The sequence below is a fragment of the Solanum dulcamara genome, chromosome 9 (assembly GCF_947179165.1).
Source record: "Solanum dulcamara chromosome 9, daSolDulc1.2, whole genome shotgun sequence".
NCBI lineage: Eukaryota > Viridiplantae > Streptophyta > Magnoliopsida > Solanales > Solanaceae > Solanum > Solanum dulcamara.
Genome location: NC_077245.1, coordinates 5,198,960 through 5,215,467, shown reverse-complemented (window position 1 = coordinate 5,215,467; position 16,508 = coordinate 5,198,960). Strand labels below are relative to the sequence as shown.

At 35.9% G+C, this 16,508-nt stretch overlaps 1 protein-coding gene across 1 annotated transcript in view; it reads right to left on the bottom strand.

Moving 5' to 3' along the window:
• The window catches only part of LOC129902459 (uncharacterized), a 29,951-nt gene extending 16,622 nt beyond the window's left edge, over positions 1 to 13,329 (bottom strand). Inside the window, 3 exon segments of the mRNA XM_055977699.1 lie at positions 1,229 to 2,892; positions 4,901 to 5,637; positions 12,935 to 13,329. Of these exon segments, the coding sequence (XP_055833674.1) occupies positions 1,229 to 2,892; positions 4,901 to 5,637; positions 12,935 to 13,250 (2,717 nt within the window). The 5' untranslated portion in view covers positions 13,251 to 13,329.
• Positions 13,330 to 16,508: the final 3,179 nt, after the last annotated feature.

Here is a 16,508-nt window from a genome sequence, read left to right as displayed (position 1 = left end):
ATTGAGATGGATGTGTGGACATACTAGGAAAGATAGGATTAACAGTACGGATATTCGGGGCAAGGTGGAAGTAACCTCCGTGGTGGACAAGATAAGGGAGGCAAGGTTAGAGAGAGCAAACTTTTATTCACTTAATTAAGGCTTCGTAACAGCCCCTCAAGTGCGGGCCTAATTCTTTTTTTACGTGCCAAACACATGAAAATTCTTTCGATAAAGAGTGGACCATCTCATCTAAAAGCTTAAATTGTTAGATAGAGCATACTTTTCAGTACTTTTATTCATTTAATTATGCTGTATGTATATGTGCATATATCATTAGTATCTCACTGATAGCACAAGAAGTTGTATCAAAATATGCATACAAGATATGCATGGGGCTCAACCACAGTCGTCTAAACCATCAGCTCACCAATGACTAATCTATACAACATGAAAAAGATAAAGATGAAGCCAAAGACTAGTTCGACATTGTAAGAATTCTCTTATGTACTTTGATTTTGTTAGCACTTCACAATCTTTTTTTAAAATTTGCTACCACTTTACAAATTAATAGCTACTATTCATCATCATGAGGAAAATTAAACACTACAAGCTTCAGCGCAGATATAATTTATGCTACGGTTTCAAAAGCTATAGAATCAACGAGATATATAACCAATGATATCCAGGTTATGCTCCAAATCTTACAGTGTTATCTTCAAGCAGAAATGGTTAATGTAGTAATGTCACACTCAAACTATTGATCAGCAAGGGATTGTCCCAATTGAGTATTCAAAAAACTTGATTTCTGTATTAGGTTGTCCAAATAAGAGTGTATCACTTTTCACCACAGGTGTATAAAGGATACAGACAGTTAGGCCTACAAAACATGATTTTCCTATTTAAATTCTACACTCTTGAAGGATAGCTGTGGTGAATCATATCTTAAATATAAGGAAAATTAACAAGGCAGATTTTGATAACTAAATACTCAACAGGACAAGATCATCCAGAAACAAGAAACTTGTTCCCTGTCTGAGTGGGAAAGACAGGAGGAGTACAGAAATTAAATTCACTTTAAAACTATAACAAACTATCAAATAGCATCTGACTAGAAAAATAAGTAATTTAAGGATATCAGTGCCGGGTGAATTAAAACCTGACAAGTAGCTTGAATAAATTACATACGGAATTCTTTCCTTTTTTTTTGGTGTGCGTGTGGGGTGGGGGGGAGGATACGATCACATACCTGAATTCTATCTGGAAGAATAACCCAGGACAATCACGAAGGTTCTTCAGGAGAGTATTTGCAGAATCCATGCTGCTGCATTCAACTAGCCAACAAGAACCCATAGGCATATTTTCTCTCATTAACCTGATGATAGAACCTTTGTTGTCAATGGCAAGATTACAAATAGCCAAAAGCTCATCTTCTGTGATAAACAAGGAGCTACCATTTGGAATGCTAATCCGTAGTGTATTTGTCTGCATTGAATCTCCTCCCAAGAATCCAGTTTCACAATTCCCTGGTACATGATGACTATTATAGCCAGGATCATATTTGACATTATATTTGGTGCTCAACTGTGAAAGCAACGAAGATAGATGTGATATTCTTGGAACATGACTGTCAGAATGGTTCTCAAGCACGTTCTGGAAGTGAGATGGCCCAACAGTACTATTGGCACAAAAATTGCTTCCCGTACCAACATAAACAGATGTAGAGCTAGGTCTTATACCTTCAGTACGCATGGAAGCATTAGTTGGACCTAAGGGCTGAACGCAGTCACTCCTTACCTTACGCCAGTGCCTCAGATGATTCATCGCAATTGTGGCGTCCTCAGGTGTGTTGAACTCCATCAGCAATGCTCCTTCGCTGCCTAGATCAGTAACCATCCGAGGACCTTTTTGAAGTGATTTTCTCAGCTCATGCACGACATCATCCTTCATCCAGTGGCTCTGAACACTTCCAATGTAAATATAGCAACTAGAACCAACAGCAACACCATTTATAGCCCCCTTAGTACCAAATCCTCTATCCAAGAATTTTATTCGAAGACCAGCACCCCAAAGAGAATTTCCCTGCATGATTTCCCTGGCTCTCACCGCATCCATAATGTTTTGGTACTCAACCAAAGCAAAACCTTTGAATGCAAAGAATGCAAATTGATTTACTGGACCAAACATCTCAAACTTATGTCTGACAAGAACTTCAGATGCATCAGGGCCTAAAGACCCCAACCATAGCTGTTTTGAAGCGGGAAAGATGTCTGCTGCAGCTGAGTCTCCATCAGTGTACCAAATCACTTGATTTGTGGAAGAATGAGACAGTGGCAAACGCTGCATAGGTGACTCCATGGAACAACTCATGCCTCCTGTTGATGATCTTGAGGCTGGTAGAGGACGGTCCACATTAACAATTCGGTGATTCTCCATCATGACATGGTGTCCTCCATCAGATGAACTACTTCTCAAGTTCGATGGTGTTCTAGCAATAGGTGAAAGAATCTGCTGGTTATAGACCTCCATATGCACAGAAGGCCTAGTATTCGTTAAATCTCCAGACTCTTTAGAATCGAAAACTACAGACCTACGCTCACCACTATTAGTATTTGAACTCATACTGGAACGGTGAATTGATCCCAGAGGAACTGCTGGGCTTACAGAAACTTGAGTTACTTTTTGAGCAGATAGCTCATGACCCAAGTACTCACTAGCATACTTTGCAGTATCCAAACCATCCTCATCACCATCATCATGAAGTTTTTCTGCCTTCATTTCATCCAAGAAAGACTGCAATATTCCTTCAAGAACTGCAGAAATATCTGAAACAACTTGAGAGGAAGCTGATTCACTTAATTTCTTAAACCTTGAGCAAATCCAACTCTTCAGAGAATGATCTTTCTCTACAGCCTGTATAAAGAAATCCAAAGATAGTGCATCTTGAGCAGAAGCTTTAGAGACCAAAGATATGAATCATAATAGACGGCGCATCTTGATCAAAGGCCTTGAAAACCAAATAAATTAATCATACTGAGTAGCATTTCCCCCGCTGGAAGAAGAAAATCCTTTATTGAAACTAAGTGTTTAACTCGCTGGGAAATTCCAGAGTGATCTCCATAACAAAATTGAATTTCTAGGGACAGTTCAAACATAAAAAGAAACATTTTCCTCAAGATGACATCAAAAGTGAAGGATCGAATATCTAATATGATCATCACACATTATTTTTTACTAGTGGGTAGCAATCAAGGATTTAAATATGGGATACATAACTTAAACAAGAAAGCTACACCACTAGCTAAACAATTAAATTACAAAAAACTGCCCTCGAGGTTTATCCTCCTCCTCCATTTCTGTTGTACTATAACAAAGTTTTCTCAACAATTCATGAGAAATATTGAATGTAGAGCTCACCTTAAAACAATGCTCCGATGTTATTGTATGCTTTATGCAAAAATTAAAAAGGAAAAAATTATATAAATTAACGTTGAGCACTCGATGAAAATGAAGGAATGATCTCTAAATTGTGGTTTACTTGAGCCGAGGGTCTATTGGAAACAACCTCTCTACCTTCACAAGGTAGGGGTAAGGTTGCATACAGACCACCTTCCCCAGACCCCACTTGTGAGAGTACATACTACACAGGTATGTTGTTGTTGTTGATCTCTATGTTGTGGTTGTACTGTATTTAGGCAAAGCCTATAAATTTTTTTGAGAACAGAAAACCAATATTCAGATTATATGTTTGAAATGTATGATTAAACCAAATTTCTGATGGACTTGAGCAAAGAAAAGGAGGAGCTCATAACGAATTCGAATTGAACAACCTCATGTGGAAGAACACAAATTACTTAAGGTAACCATGATCTACAAAACCATATGGAAAGTCTCAGACCTAAGCCATGAGTTGAGGTTTCTATCATCAGCTCTGCCATACTAGGAAACAAGGTAATTGCTACAAGAGAATATACACAATATACTGAATCTACACTGTTTCTGATAGTATGATTTTCCACAAGTAAACCACTTGCTAACAACCAATTAACATGCAATGAAAATACTTTTAAGAGGAAAAAGAAAAGAAAATAACATGAAACAGACAAGCAGATGCACTGAAATACTATCAGAAAGGAAAACAGGACGTGTATCAACTAATACATAAGAAAAGGATTAGGTTCAAACTGAACCAGACAAGCACAATCTAAAGAATTAAGCTTCTTTTAAGGTTAATTTGGATGGAAAAATTGAAGATTTTAAAACCACAAACTCAGGACACCAGTTTGCTGGTCAGTGGTCACTGTAATTGCAAGTTCAGAAGTATTGGATAAAGGAGAAAAAGATTAATCTCATCATATATGAGCAAAATATAATGGTTTACACTTTAACATAAAAAGGTAAAGCAGGTAGCTTAATAGTTTAAAGGCTTGAGGATATGGAAAGAAAGATGAAAATGGAGGAGGACAGAGGTAAGATAGGCAAATAATGAGCTCAGTCATTTCATATTCAAACAGTAAGAGAGGAAGAAACTGCAAACTTTCAATTATGTGCAAAGGGAATGTTGTGGAACTGATAACGTTTAGGGATGGAAGGAGTGCATAATTGTATAGGGAACTGAATAACAGCTCTAGCTGTATTCTTGTTTCCCCGATCAACTCATACAGCACCATTGTGGACTTATCTGTGATGATGCAACTGATGGAAATGGAAACAATAATATTTAAGCCCAGATGGTATCTCAATATGGATCAAAGCATCAAACATTATGTCACTGTCTTGCTCAAGAAACAATTGGGAACACTTGTGCTATAAAGCTGCCGCAATCAGAAGCTCAGAAAATTGCTTTTAGATGAAGGGGGAAAAGGAACAATAATTGACTAGTTAATCCGTGCAAAGGAAAATTGTAAATAGAGAAGTATACCAGTCCTAATAAGCAGTTCTTCGAAACAAGAGAGCGATTGTCCGAGCCTTGTTTGCCACATGTTGCAAGGCCATCATCCACATCCTTACTTTTGCTACTTGTTTCTGTGGTCTTCGCTGATGATATCACAGCACTATTTCCTCCATTCCTAAGATAACCAACAGCATCATCAAGCCTGTTAGTTAACTGATGAAGTAAGTAATATCCTTCCCGCTTAGATTCCTCCGATCCAGTAGAGCCGATGAGCTCAAAACAAGTTGCAATTGAATTTTTGGGGCAAGTAAAGAAAATTCTGAGGAAACAAAGTACACGGAACTCAGATAGCTTGAGCAGTACCGGTTGTTCCTTGTTTAAAATCTTTTGTTGGTACTTAGAGAACAAATGAGCATCCTGAATACCAAAATATTCCTTGTCAGCAATCTCGAAAACATCCTTCCCTTCAAAACAGGATATAAGGAAGGTGAGTGCATCACGAAAAACGGTGGTGCAAATTCCTCGAATAACTGATGATGTTGGTGCCTCAGCAGCAGCACTTCGACAGATATCAGCTAGACCAAAAATGCACACCTTAGCAGTGTCAAATGCAACACCGTCTGTATCTTCTCCTTTACCAATCAAAGCTAACTTCCAATTATGCATATTGATAACAACTTTCACTGCAGCTTCAAGAGCAGTGGGACAATACGAAGCAAATCGAGGAATAAAATCAGCCACTAGACGTTGTACACTTGTGCAACCTGCAAACCCAGAGTCATAGATGAAAAATGAAGTTCAGAATTTATAAAAACACTCAATATTTCAGCACCACACAAGGGTACTTTCAACAAATAGAATCAACTCCCTTTGGGAGTACAGAGGCTGCGTCAGTGCAATGATGTTCTACCAGGAATATTGATGACAATTCATTATAATGCAATTATTTAAGAAGATCATGAAAGCATGAAAAGAATAACTATAGATAACTGAACAAAAGTTAACAGGAAGTGGCAAAAAATCATATCATCATACTATATATTATAAGTGGGAAGCCCTGAATTGAGAAGTAAAAAGACTAAAATGCCTTTAAAATGTTGACTGACTTTTATGCCCATAAACATCATATATTCCTTCAACTTCAATATCCAAAAATCTAAAAATATTTTATTATGAATAACAATTACTTTATTGATGCCTCGACTCTTTTGCATTTTTTCCCATTATTATACTACTAGTTCCTGGACCATGTTAATTAGTACACTCAATTTAAAGTGGAATACATGGCCCTTCCCCGGACCCTGCGCATAGCGGGAGCCTTAGTACACCGGGCTGCTCTTTTTAATTTAAAGTGGAATACATATAATTAGAATATGCGTGCCATGAGTTGCACAAAATTATATAGTAAGAAATTAAAGAAAAGAGTGCTTAGAGATGCACTTATTCATCAATAAAATACAAAGACATCTGGATGGTTTGGTACAATTGAAACATCTGATGCTAATATCCTCAAATGTATAAAAGAAGAATGCAAAGACGTGAAAACTGAAAAAGAAGAGAATATTTTACTTCTACATGTTCATAGAAGAAGAAAAAGGAATGAAAAATCAAGCGATTATATCAAATATTTACCAAGAGTGGCTAATAAGAATTTACAAAAAGATATAAAGGAAACAACCCGTGAAAATCCATATGACTCACACTCATAGATACAATCTTGTTCTGGCAACCTGTCGGAGATACGAAAGAAAAACGAATATGTGATAAATATTTGTTTTTTACATTTTGATTTGCATGTCTACAACAACAACAACAATATACCCAGTGAAATCCCACAAGTGGGGTCTGGGAAGGGTAGGATGTACGCAGACCTTACTACTAATTCATGGAGATAGAGAGGTTGTTTCCGAAAAACCCTCGGTTCAAAAGTCACAGTCCCAAATAAGAGAGAAAAACAATATATATAGCATAATGGCACAAAAAACGAAAAACGATGCAAATTTTACAAGACAAGAACAATAACGATAGCAAAATAATGTGATAATCAAAGGCAATAACAACACAACTATAAAGGCACGCCTAGACCTACGACCACCCTAAACGGACACACGGCAAGACACCATTCTAGCCCTACTAGCCTTCTACCCTAATTCGCGACCTCCACTTCTTTCTATCTAAGGTCATATCCTCGGTGATATGGAGTAGTGTCATATCTTGTCTACTCACCTCTCTTCAATACTTTTTCGGTCTACCCCTACCCCTTCGCATAACCCCCAAATCCAACCGCGCACACCTCCTAACTGGGGCGTCGACACCCTCCTCTGCACATGCCCAGACCATCTCAGTCTCACTTCTCTCATCTTGATTTGCATGTCTACTGACGGAATAAAAATAGATCAACAAAGATGTAATTAAAAATTATAGTAATTGATAATGCAAAAAGATACAAGAAACTTGTGTAAATCTGAAAGACATTAGGCGAGATGCAATGGAAACTAATGTCGTCACCATCTAGACTTCTCTTTCCGAGGCAATCACCAAAATCTCTCTTTTGTAACGGAAGACATATATTAATGATTGATCTTAAATAGGAAAAAGACGATTAATTAATCCGGAGATTTGTATCTTAAAACTTTATGTAAGAATTTAAGGGAAATTGAATGGATTCTTCACCGGAAAAGAAAGAACATAAATTGAAGCTGCAAGAAACCAAGGCACCGGATGAAACCCAACAGAAGGAATTAGGATGGAGAATTTGGGTAAAATAAAGAGATACATTTATAGAATTAAGCGGCTTCTATACATACTATAGGACTCTTCTTTACCCTCCACCGATATTATAACTCTTCCTTAGTCTATAACTCTTAGCAAATTTTCATCTACAAAGCAATGAATAGACATTAATTGTTGATGTCCAAAAAAGGTACCCCCTCCATCCCATTTTATGTGGCACTCCTTTCTTTTTTAGTCTGTCCCTAAAAAAAAGTCACCTTACTATAATTAGAAATAATTTAACTTTAAAATTCCTTTTTTATCCTTAATAAATGATTTTGACACAAACATATCTAAGAATTGTTTTAGACCACAAATTTCGAAAGTCTTTATTTTTTTCTTAAATATCGTGCCAAACCAAATGGTGTCACATAAAATAGGACAAAGGGAGTAATAGATTATACTAAATGCTTGGCAGATACAGGGAATTCACGCCAACTATAGTGACTTTTCACTTTCATTGATTTATATATATAATATGATATGATTACTATTAATATTCAATTAATTAGATGTTTAAAATATTTTAACTCAGTATAGGGATAAAATAGTAATCCAACTTTGCACTTTGGAGCTTTCCACTTTTAATAATATGATGGTGATGATTTAATCCAATATTAAATTCTAGAAATACATACCAAAAGACACTTTGAATATTTACACACAAAATTCAAATTGTAAGGGATTTTATCAACCAAAAAAAATCAAATTGTAAGCGTTAGACTATAGTTATGAGTCATGAGGTAGAGTGTAGGGGCAATTAGATCATGTATTTGTATTGAGTTGAGGAACTGTTTAGCAATTCTTTCAAGTTCACTGCCCAAAATTTAGCAATATCAATTACCTATATGGACAGTCAGGATTGCATCCCCTTCTTGATATATATAATGTATAATATATATATCTCAAATTTTATTTGCTTCTTTTGTTAGTGTGATTCTTTTGCTCTTTCTTTTTTCGGTTTAGTTTTCATTTTGCAATCCCGTTTTCTTTTTTTGAATATCCTCTTTCGTTTTACTCTTCCACGGACTGATGCATGTACCGATGTTCCCATGCAAACAGTCTTCAAAAGAGTTTTTGCAAGTATTAGGGTATTTCTTTAAAAGGGGGTTGCTCTTTTTACTTTTAAGTTCAATTTTGATGAAAAAAATAGATAACAATATCTCACTTTCTCAACTATTAGGCCATTATGTGGCGATTGGCTAGCAATTGGGCGAACTATGTTTGAGAAATTTTTATTATTCTAGAAGTATATATTTTTTTCATCAAGTAAAAGATTTCATTAATACTAAAACAAGGCCAATTAAATCGTATACAAAAAGATATATCAAAAGAGGAAAAACATAAAACTATAATTCCCTTAAAAGATACCAATCTTCTATACAAACAGGAATTGCATGGATGCACCAAAAGAAAATAACGGATCAACTCCTCCTCAATTAATCAAGGCTCAACTCCACCCTTTCAAAAGTTCTCCTATTTCTCTCCTTCCAAATGGCCCAGATTAATGCAAGAGGAGTGATATTCCAAGCCGTGTGTCTTCTTCTTCTAGCTTCACTCTTCTAGCTAAACATCAACTCCCTCACTGAATTTGGCACTGCCAAAGAAATGTCAAACCATCTAAAGATATCCCACTATAACCTCAAGGTTATTTTGCAATGTAGTAAAATATGATCCACATCTTCACCTGTCTCCTTACATCGTAAATACCAACTTATGCAAATAACTTTTGGTTTCATAAGATTCTCCGTTGTCAAAATCACCCCTTTTGTAACCATGAAAAAAGCACACCTTCCTTGGCGCCTTAGGTATGCAAACCAAATCATTCGAAAAACTATAATTTGTCCTAGCCAGAAGATTCTTATAGGACTTAACGAAGAACACTTTGTTTTTCCCAACTCCCACCTCAAAGCATTGGGTTTGTCGACTGGCTCGCATTGGTTGTGAAGTAAAGAGAGTAATCTCTGAAGCTCAATCACCTTCAGATCTTGGAGATTTCTCCTTAACCTCAAATCCCAATAGGTCCCACCCCCTCGTGTCCCCCCAACTTGCTGGACAAATAATTCCCTTTGGTAAGAAACCTTATTAAAAAACCAAAAAACCAAAAAACCATCCTTTAGCACCAAACCTCCACACCACTTATGTCTCCAAAATCTAACTCTACTTTCATTCTTAATCTTACAAGCAATATTGTCTTTAAAGGCTTCCCACCCCTTTTATGTTCCTCCAGAACTCCATATTTATTCCGCCATCAACTCTCTCCATATAGTTTCTCCCTCCACCCCAAATCTCCACAACTATCTACCCAAAAACACTTTGTTAAAAACCTTCAAGTCTTTAATCCCAAGTTCTCCCTACCATTTAGGAGATGTCATTGTCTCCCACAAAACTAAGTTTAACTTCTTTGCACCATATGTTGCATCCCAAAGAAAGTCTCTTTGCAGCCTTTCCAACTTCCTATAACAATGGTAGGTGCACTAAACAAGGACATGTAGTATGTAGGGATACTCGATAAAGTGCTCTTAATAAGCAATTCTTTTCCTCCTTTGAACAAGTATCTTCCCTGCCAATCTGCTAACCTTTTATTTACCCTCTAAATGAGCGGGTTCCAAATGTTGCGACGCTTGTTTGACGCACCTAGAGGTAATCCAAGGTAGGTAGTACGAAGAGCCCCTACCCTGCCATGCAAAACTTGAGCAAGCATGTCAATGTTATCCACTGCATCGACAGTAAGATCTTGCATTTTCTGAGATTGATTTTAAGTCATGACACCACCTGAAACCAAGTTAACACTTGTCCAAGGTAGTCCAATTGCATTTTTTGAGATTGATTTTAAGTCATGACACCACTTGAAACCAAGTTAACACTTGTCCAAGGTAGTCCAATTGCATTCCATCTTCAACACAAAACACTAAAGTATCAACTGCAAATAAAAGTTGGGTAATCGACACAGTGCCAACACCACCAACTACAGCCTTCAACCCCTTGATATGTTTGCCTAATACAACATTTTTCATCATTCTACTCAAAGATTCCATCTCCAAATAAAAACCATACGTGATATAAGATCTACTTGCCTCGAACTACCAAAGAATTTACATTGATTGTCATACATCAAAATCAAGTATCTCACAGAAGAGATGCAAACTAACCCACATTCTTCATTTCTCCCCAAAGCCCATCATCAACATGAACATAATGAAATTTGAAACTATCAATTTAAATGATCATAAGCCTTCTCCTAAGTTGCACAAAACACACAGCTCACTTTGTTTCTTCCTCAAATCTACCACTTCATTAGCCACAAAAGATGCATCCAAAATCAGTCTACCTTTGACAAGCATTTCACGAAGCTGAAACAACCTCGTCCAAAACTCTCTTTAAGTCCATTAGAGAACACCTTAGATAATGATCATGTAGATGCTTCCCACTAGACTGATAGGTTTGTAGTCCCCGATACTAAAAGTCCATTACTTCTTAGGAATAATGATAATGAATAAAACATTCAAGCTCCTTTCAAAATTACCCCTCTCCAAAAACTCATCAATAGTATTCAATTTATCATGTTTGATTATACTCCAACAATACAGAAAGAAAGGCAAAGTGAAACCATCTAGACCTAGAGCCTTGTCACCCGCACAACACTCTATCGCCTCATGTACTTTCTCTATGTTAATTGCCCTCTCTAACCACTCACTATTATTCCCTCAAAAAGTGCTTCTATGACATATAACACATATGTCCCTTGTAAGATAAAGTAACGTAATTATAGATAGTATCTAACCACCTTAATTTGATTGTTCAACTATGTTCAAATCCAATATTTTTGAATTAGTACTGTCACCAAGAAATAGGATCAATGTTCGTATTCTTGAGAACTTGAAGTATTTGTATACTTAAATTTCCATTTTATATATAATCCAACATACTTTTAGAATATGTATAAAAACATTGTGTTGATAAGTACTCCCCCTATTCCATATTAAGTGAATTTCTAGGGCTTTTTTCATTGTTTAAAATAATTGAATTGTTCAAAGTTCAAGATAAATGTTTGCAATTTTTTTTCATAATTGCCCTTGCCTTTAATAAAGTTTTATATTTTCTAGTTGATAATTTGCGCTACTTGGGAATAAACAAAAGGCAATAGCGGAAAAATATGATTTAAATTATGTCCTTGAATGCTTTCCTTAATAAGTGTGTATTGCCTCACAAATTCACTTAATAGGAAATAAAGGGAGTATAGAATATATTGCGACGTTCCTATCCAAAAACTAGTAGAAATAGAAGCATAAGCACAACATCTATCGTACAAGCCAACCAGTCACTATGAGTGGGTTCCACATAACAATTGGTGACACTTTAAAGAAAATGGAACTGCAACAGGTTTCCTTGAACAATTGGCACACTAACATCATTTGAGCAAGAATAGCATAGGTGATAGATCTCATAGAACAATTGGCACAGTTATATGAAATCTTAGAAAGAACGATAGAGAACACGAATAGTGACGACCTGTATTAGTTTCATATATTTAATCTTTCATTAATTGAGGAATTAACTATGTTACCCTAAGTATAGGAATTCACAATCCTGCAATTTTCCTCCTCATTCTCTATTTGTTATTTGCTTTCCGGGGGCAAGAGAGGATTTTCATAAACGAAAGAAATTAGTGCCGCTCTCTAAAGGGTAACCCAAAGCCAATTGTATGTGCTTTTTGGCACAACCACTTTGAGAATCTTTGTGCTTTGTAAATTTTTACCATTCTCAAAGGAGGTGGAGGAGGAGATTCTTGCGGGATAAAAAAACAGAAGATGACGGCAAAGAGGAGTGTTGCCACTCAAAGAGTAAAAGGCATCCATCTTTTATTCCAGCAAGTTCCGTCTGAATAACATTTGCGTATTTGGTGGAAGCAGCCCTTCTCACTTGAATAACACTCTGAGTCAATCCATCTTTTAAATTCCAGAAAGTTCCAAAGGAAGCTTCAATTTCTAGAACCTAGGGTTCATGAAACATACAAGGGGGAAATCACAGAAACGCCTAAAAACACTTAAATTCATGTAATTGATCAATCTCACAAAATTACTAGTTCTTATCCTTCGAATAACAACAAAGAGAAAAAAGGAGCTGTATAAACTTCATTCCTATTCCGACTCTTTAACAAGCAACTGAACAAACAGAGCATTCAAAATCCACTCTTTCAAATCTCAGGATGAAAATACTCAACTTCACAATCTAGAATGAAAAGAACCACATGATATTTTAGAAGGAAAAAACGTGCTTTATACAAACCTCTTGAGGCAGTAATGAGAGAAAGATATGCTTGTTCGAGTTCGGAAGAAAGACGATCATCGTTCTGTGAGATGCAGAATTTAATGCGTTTGAAACACTCATAAACATTTCGAATCTCTTCTTGGTTCCTTCTCCGTCGGAGAATTTCATCCTGAGATAGAGCGGGAGCAGCGTTGCTCTGCTGGAAAGTTAGCGCCGGCTGCTGTTGAGGCAGAGGTGGCGGTTGCGGCGGCAAAGGAGGAGGCGGTGACTGAGGCAGCGGTGGAGATGGTTCGTAAAGCTTCCGTTTCTTCAGTGGGTGCTCCGTCGTAGCCATGGCGGAGTGACGGGAAAGAGGAGAAGAGGGAAAACGGTGGGAACAAGTGCACAGTCACGGCATTCGGCAGTATTTAACTTGGTGATTAAAGAAGTAGAATATTTATATTCGGAAATGTAATTAAAATGTGTAATTAGTAATTACCGTCTATACCCACCAAGTTACAGTTCATATGCATGTATAATATATGATTGAAATTTGAGGAGATTTAACTTAGGGATCGTTTGGTTTGGGTTTAAGAAAGGCCAAACAAATACCTAGCCCTTAATTTGCTTTTAAATTTTATTTTTGTTATGAAATAAATTAACTTAGCAAATTAAAAATAAAGGAAAACAAAAAATAAATGGTAAGAGAAAGAGAGAGAGTTGAGTGTTCATCTTTTATTGCATAATTACAATGGTTATTTATAGTCACTACAAATGAAGAAAACGCAATTAGGAAGATAAAGTTGGGGGACAAAGATGAGTGGAAGGAAAAGTGGGCATGACATCCACTTGTACGACACTCCCCCTTGGATGTCCACGAGTAATATGTCTCATTAAAAACTTTACAAGAAATAATATACATAGTTATCTTGAACACCCATAGATGTTGTGCCTCGTAAAAACCTTACTAGAAAAAATTCAGTGGGGAAAAAGCCTAATGAAGGAAAAAGAGTACACACATCTGGTAATACGTCTTGATTGCTGCCTCATTAAAAACCTTACTAGGAAAACCCAGTGGGACAAAATTTTAGTTAAGGGAAAAAGAGTACAGCGCGTATTTTACTTCCCCTGATGAAAAACTTCATTTGATATTTTGGAGACGAAGCATTCCAATCTTATACCTTAGCTTCTCAAAAGTTGATGTTGGTAATGCCTTTGTGAATAAATCTACTAGGTTATCACTTGAACGGACTTGTTGCACATCATTATCACCGTTCTTCTAGAGATCATGTGTGAAGAATAATTTTGGTGAATATGTTTCGTTCTGTCTCCTTTTATGAAACCACATTTCAGTTGAGTTATGCACGCGGCATTGTCTTCGAATATAATTATGGGTACTTTGACATTATTTTTCAGGCCGCATCTTTCTTTGATGAACTGTATCATCGATCTTAACCATACACATTCTCTACTTGCTTCATAAATTGCTATTATTTCAGCATGATTTGAAGAAGTAGCAACAATGGACTGTTTTATAGATCATCATGATATAGCAGTTCCTCCGTATGTAAACAGATAACCTGTTTAAGATCGAGCATTATATGGGTCTGATAAATAACTTGCATCTGCATAACTAAAAAGGTCTACATAGCCTTTTGTTAGTATAAAACAAACTCATATCAATGGTACCCTTTAGGTATCGCAAAATATGTTTGATACCGTTCCAATGTCTTCGCATTGGGGATAAATTATACCTTACCAGCAAATTAACAGAAAATGTTATATCAGGCCTGATTGCATTAGCAAGATACATAAGTGTACCAATAGCACTTATATATGGTACTTCAGGACCAAGAAGTTCTTCATTCTCTTCTGGAGGTCGAAATGGATCTTTATTCACTTCTAGTGATCGAACAACCATTGGATTACTTAATGATTTTGCTTTGTCTATGTAAAATCGTTTTAAAATTTTCTCTATGTAGACAGATTAGTGGATAAAGACCCCTTCTACTAAATGTTCAATTTGCAGACCCAGAAAAAATTGCCTTTCCAAGGTCTTTCATCTTAAATTCTTTCTTTCGATATTCAATTGCCTTTTGGATCTCTTCAGGGTTCCAATGAGATTTATGACATCAACATAAACAGCGAGTATAACAAACTCTGATTTCATTTTCTTAATAAAAACACATGGATAAATGACATCATTTATATAACCTTCATTTATCAAGTACTCACTAAGGCGATTATACCACATACGCCCTCATTATTTCGGACCATATAATGATCTTTAAAATTTGATTGAGTACATTTCTCAAGACTTAGTACATGCTTCAGGGAATTTTAATTCTTCTAGGATTTTCATGTAAATTTCATTATCAAGTGAACCATAAAGGTAAGCTGTAACTACATCCATTAGATGTATTTCAAAATTTTTATGTACAGCTAAGCTAATGAGATATCGAAAAATTATTTCATCCATAACAGGTGAATATGTTTCTTCATAGTTGACCCCGGGTCTTTGAGAAAATCCTTATGCAACAAGGCGTGCCTTGTATCTTACAATTTCATTTCTATTATTTCATTTTAGCACAAAAATCCATTTATAGCCAACTGATTTTACACCTTCAGTGGTTTGGACTACAGGTCAAAAATCCTCATGTTTAGCAAGTGAGTCAAATTCTGATTGAATTGCATTTTGCCATTTTGGCCAATCACATTTATGTCGACATTCTTCGACGGATTTAGGCTCAAGACTTTCACTATCTTACATGAGATTAAGTGCAACATTATATACAAAAACATTATCAATTGTGATTTTTGATCAATCTAAATTTATCTCATCACCGGTAGAACTTATTGAAAGTTCTTTATTCACTTGAGTCTCGGGTTCACTGATTTCTTCAGGAATATCAAGATTACTCAAATCTTGATCTTTTTCAGGAGGTTCTTTTGTAGCATCATCTTTATTATTCATCACGCTTCTCTTTAGGGTTGTATAGGGCAAACCGATAAACCTCACCAAACCGACAAATTGAACCAAACCGGAAAAAACCGACTAGTGGTTTGGTTTGACTTGATTTAGTGTTTGCAAAAAAAATCTGACCATTATAAGGTTGGTTTGGTTTTAACTAAAAAAAGTCAAACCGAATCGAAATCGACCCGATTATAGATATACTACTTTTAAATTATGTTATACATAAAAATATTTATTAAAATGTAATTTATAAATATTTTTTTAAAAATTTTCATAATTTTTGTTTTCTTTCTTACATTTAGATTTGGACTTGAGAAGCCCATATAAATAATATACAAAAAAATCATCTTATAAAGTTATATTATAAAGTTAAAACTTCAAACAGTGTTCTGCCTCCATCTTATATGTTGATATTTTATACTAGAACTCATTTTAAGAAGCACTGCTCTGTGCGTTTTATTAGATACTATAAAAAATCCGAGAAATCCAAAAACCCGAGAAAAATTGATATCGAAAAACCCGATTTTTATTGGTTTGGTTTGGTTTATAGATTTAATAACCCGACATAAATGGTTTGATTTGGTTTGTAAAAAATCTGAACCAACTCGATCCATGTACACCCCTACTTCTCTTTTTAGG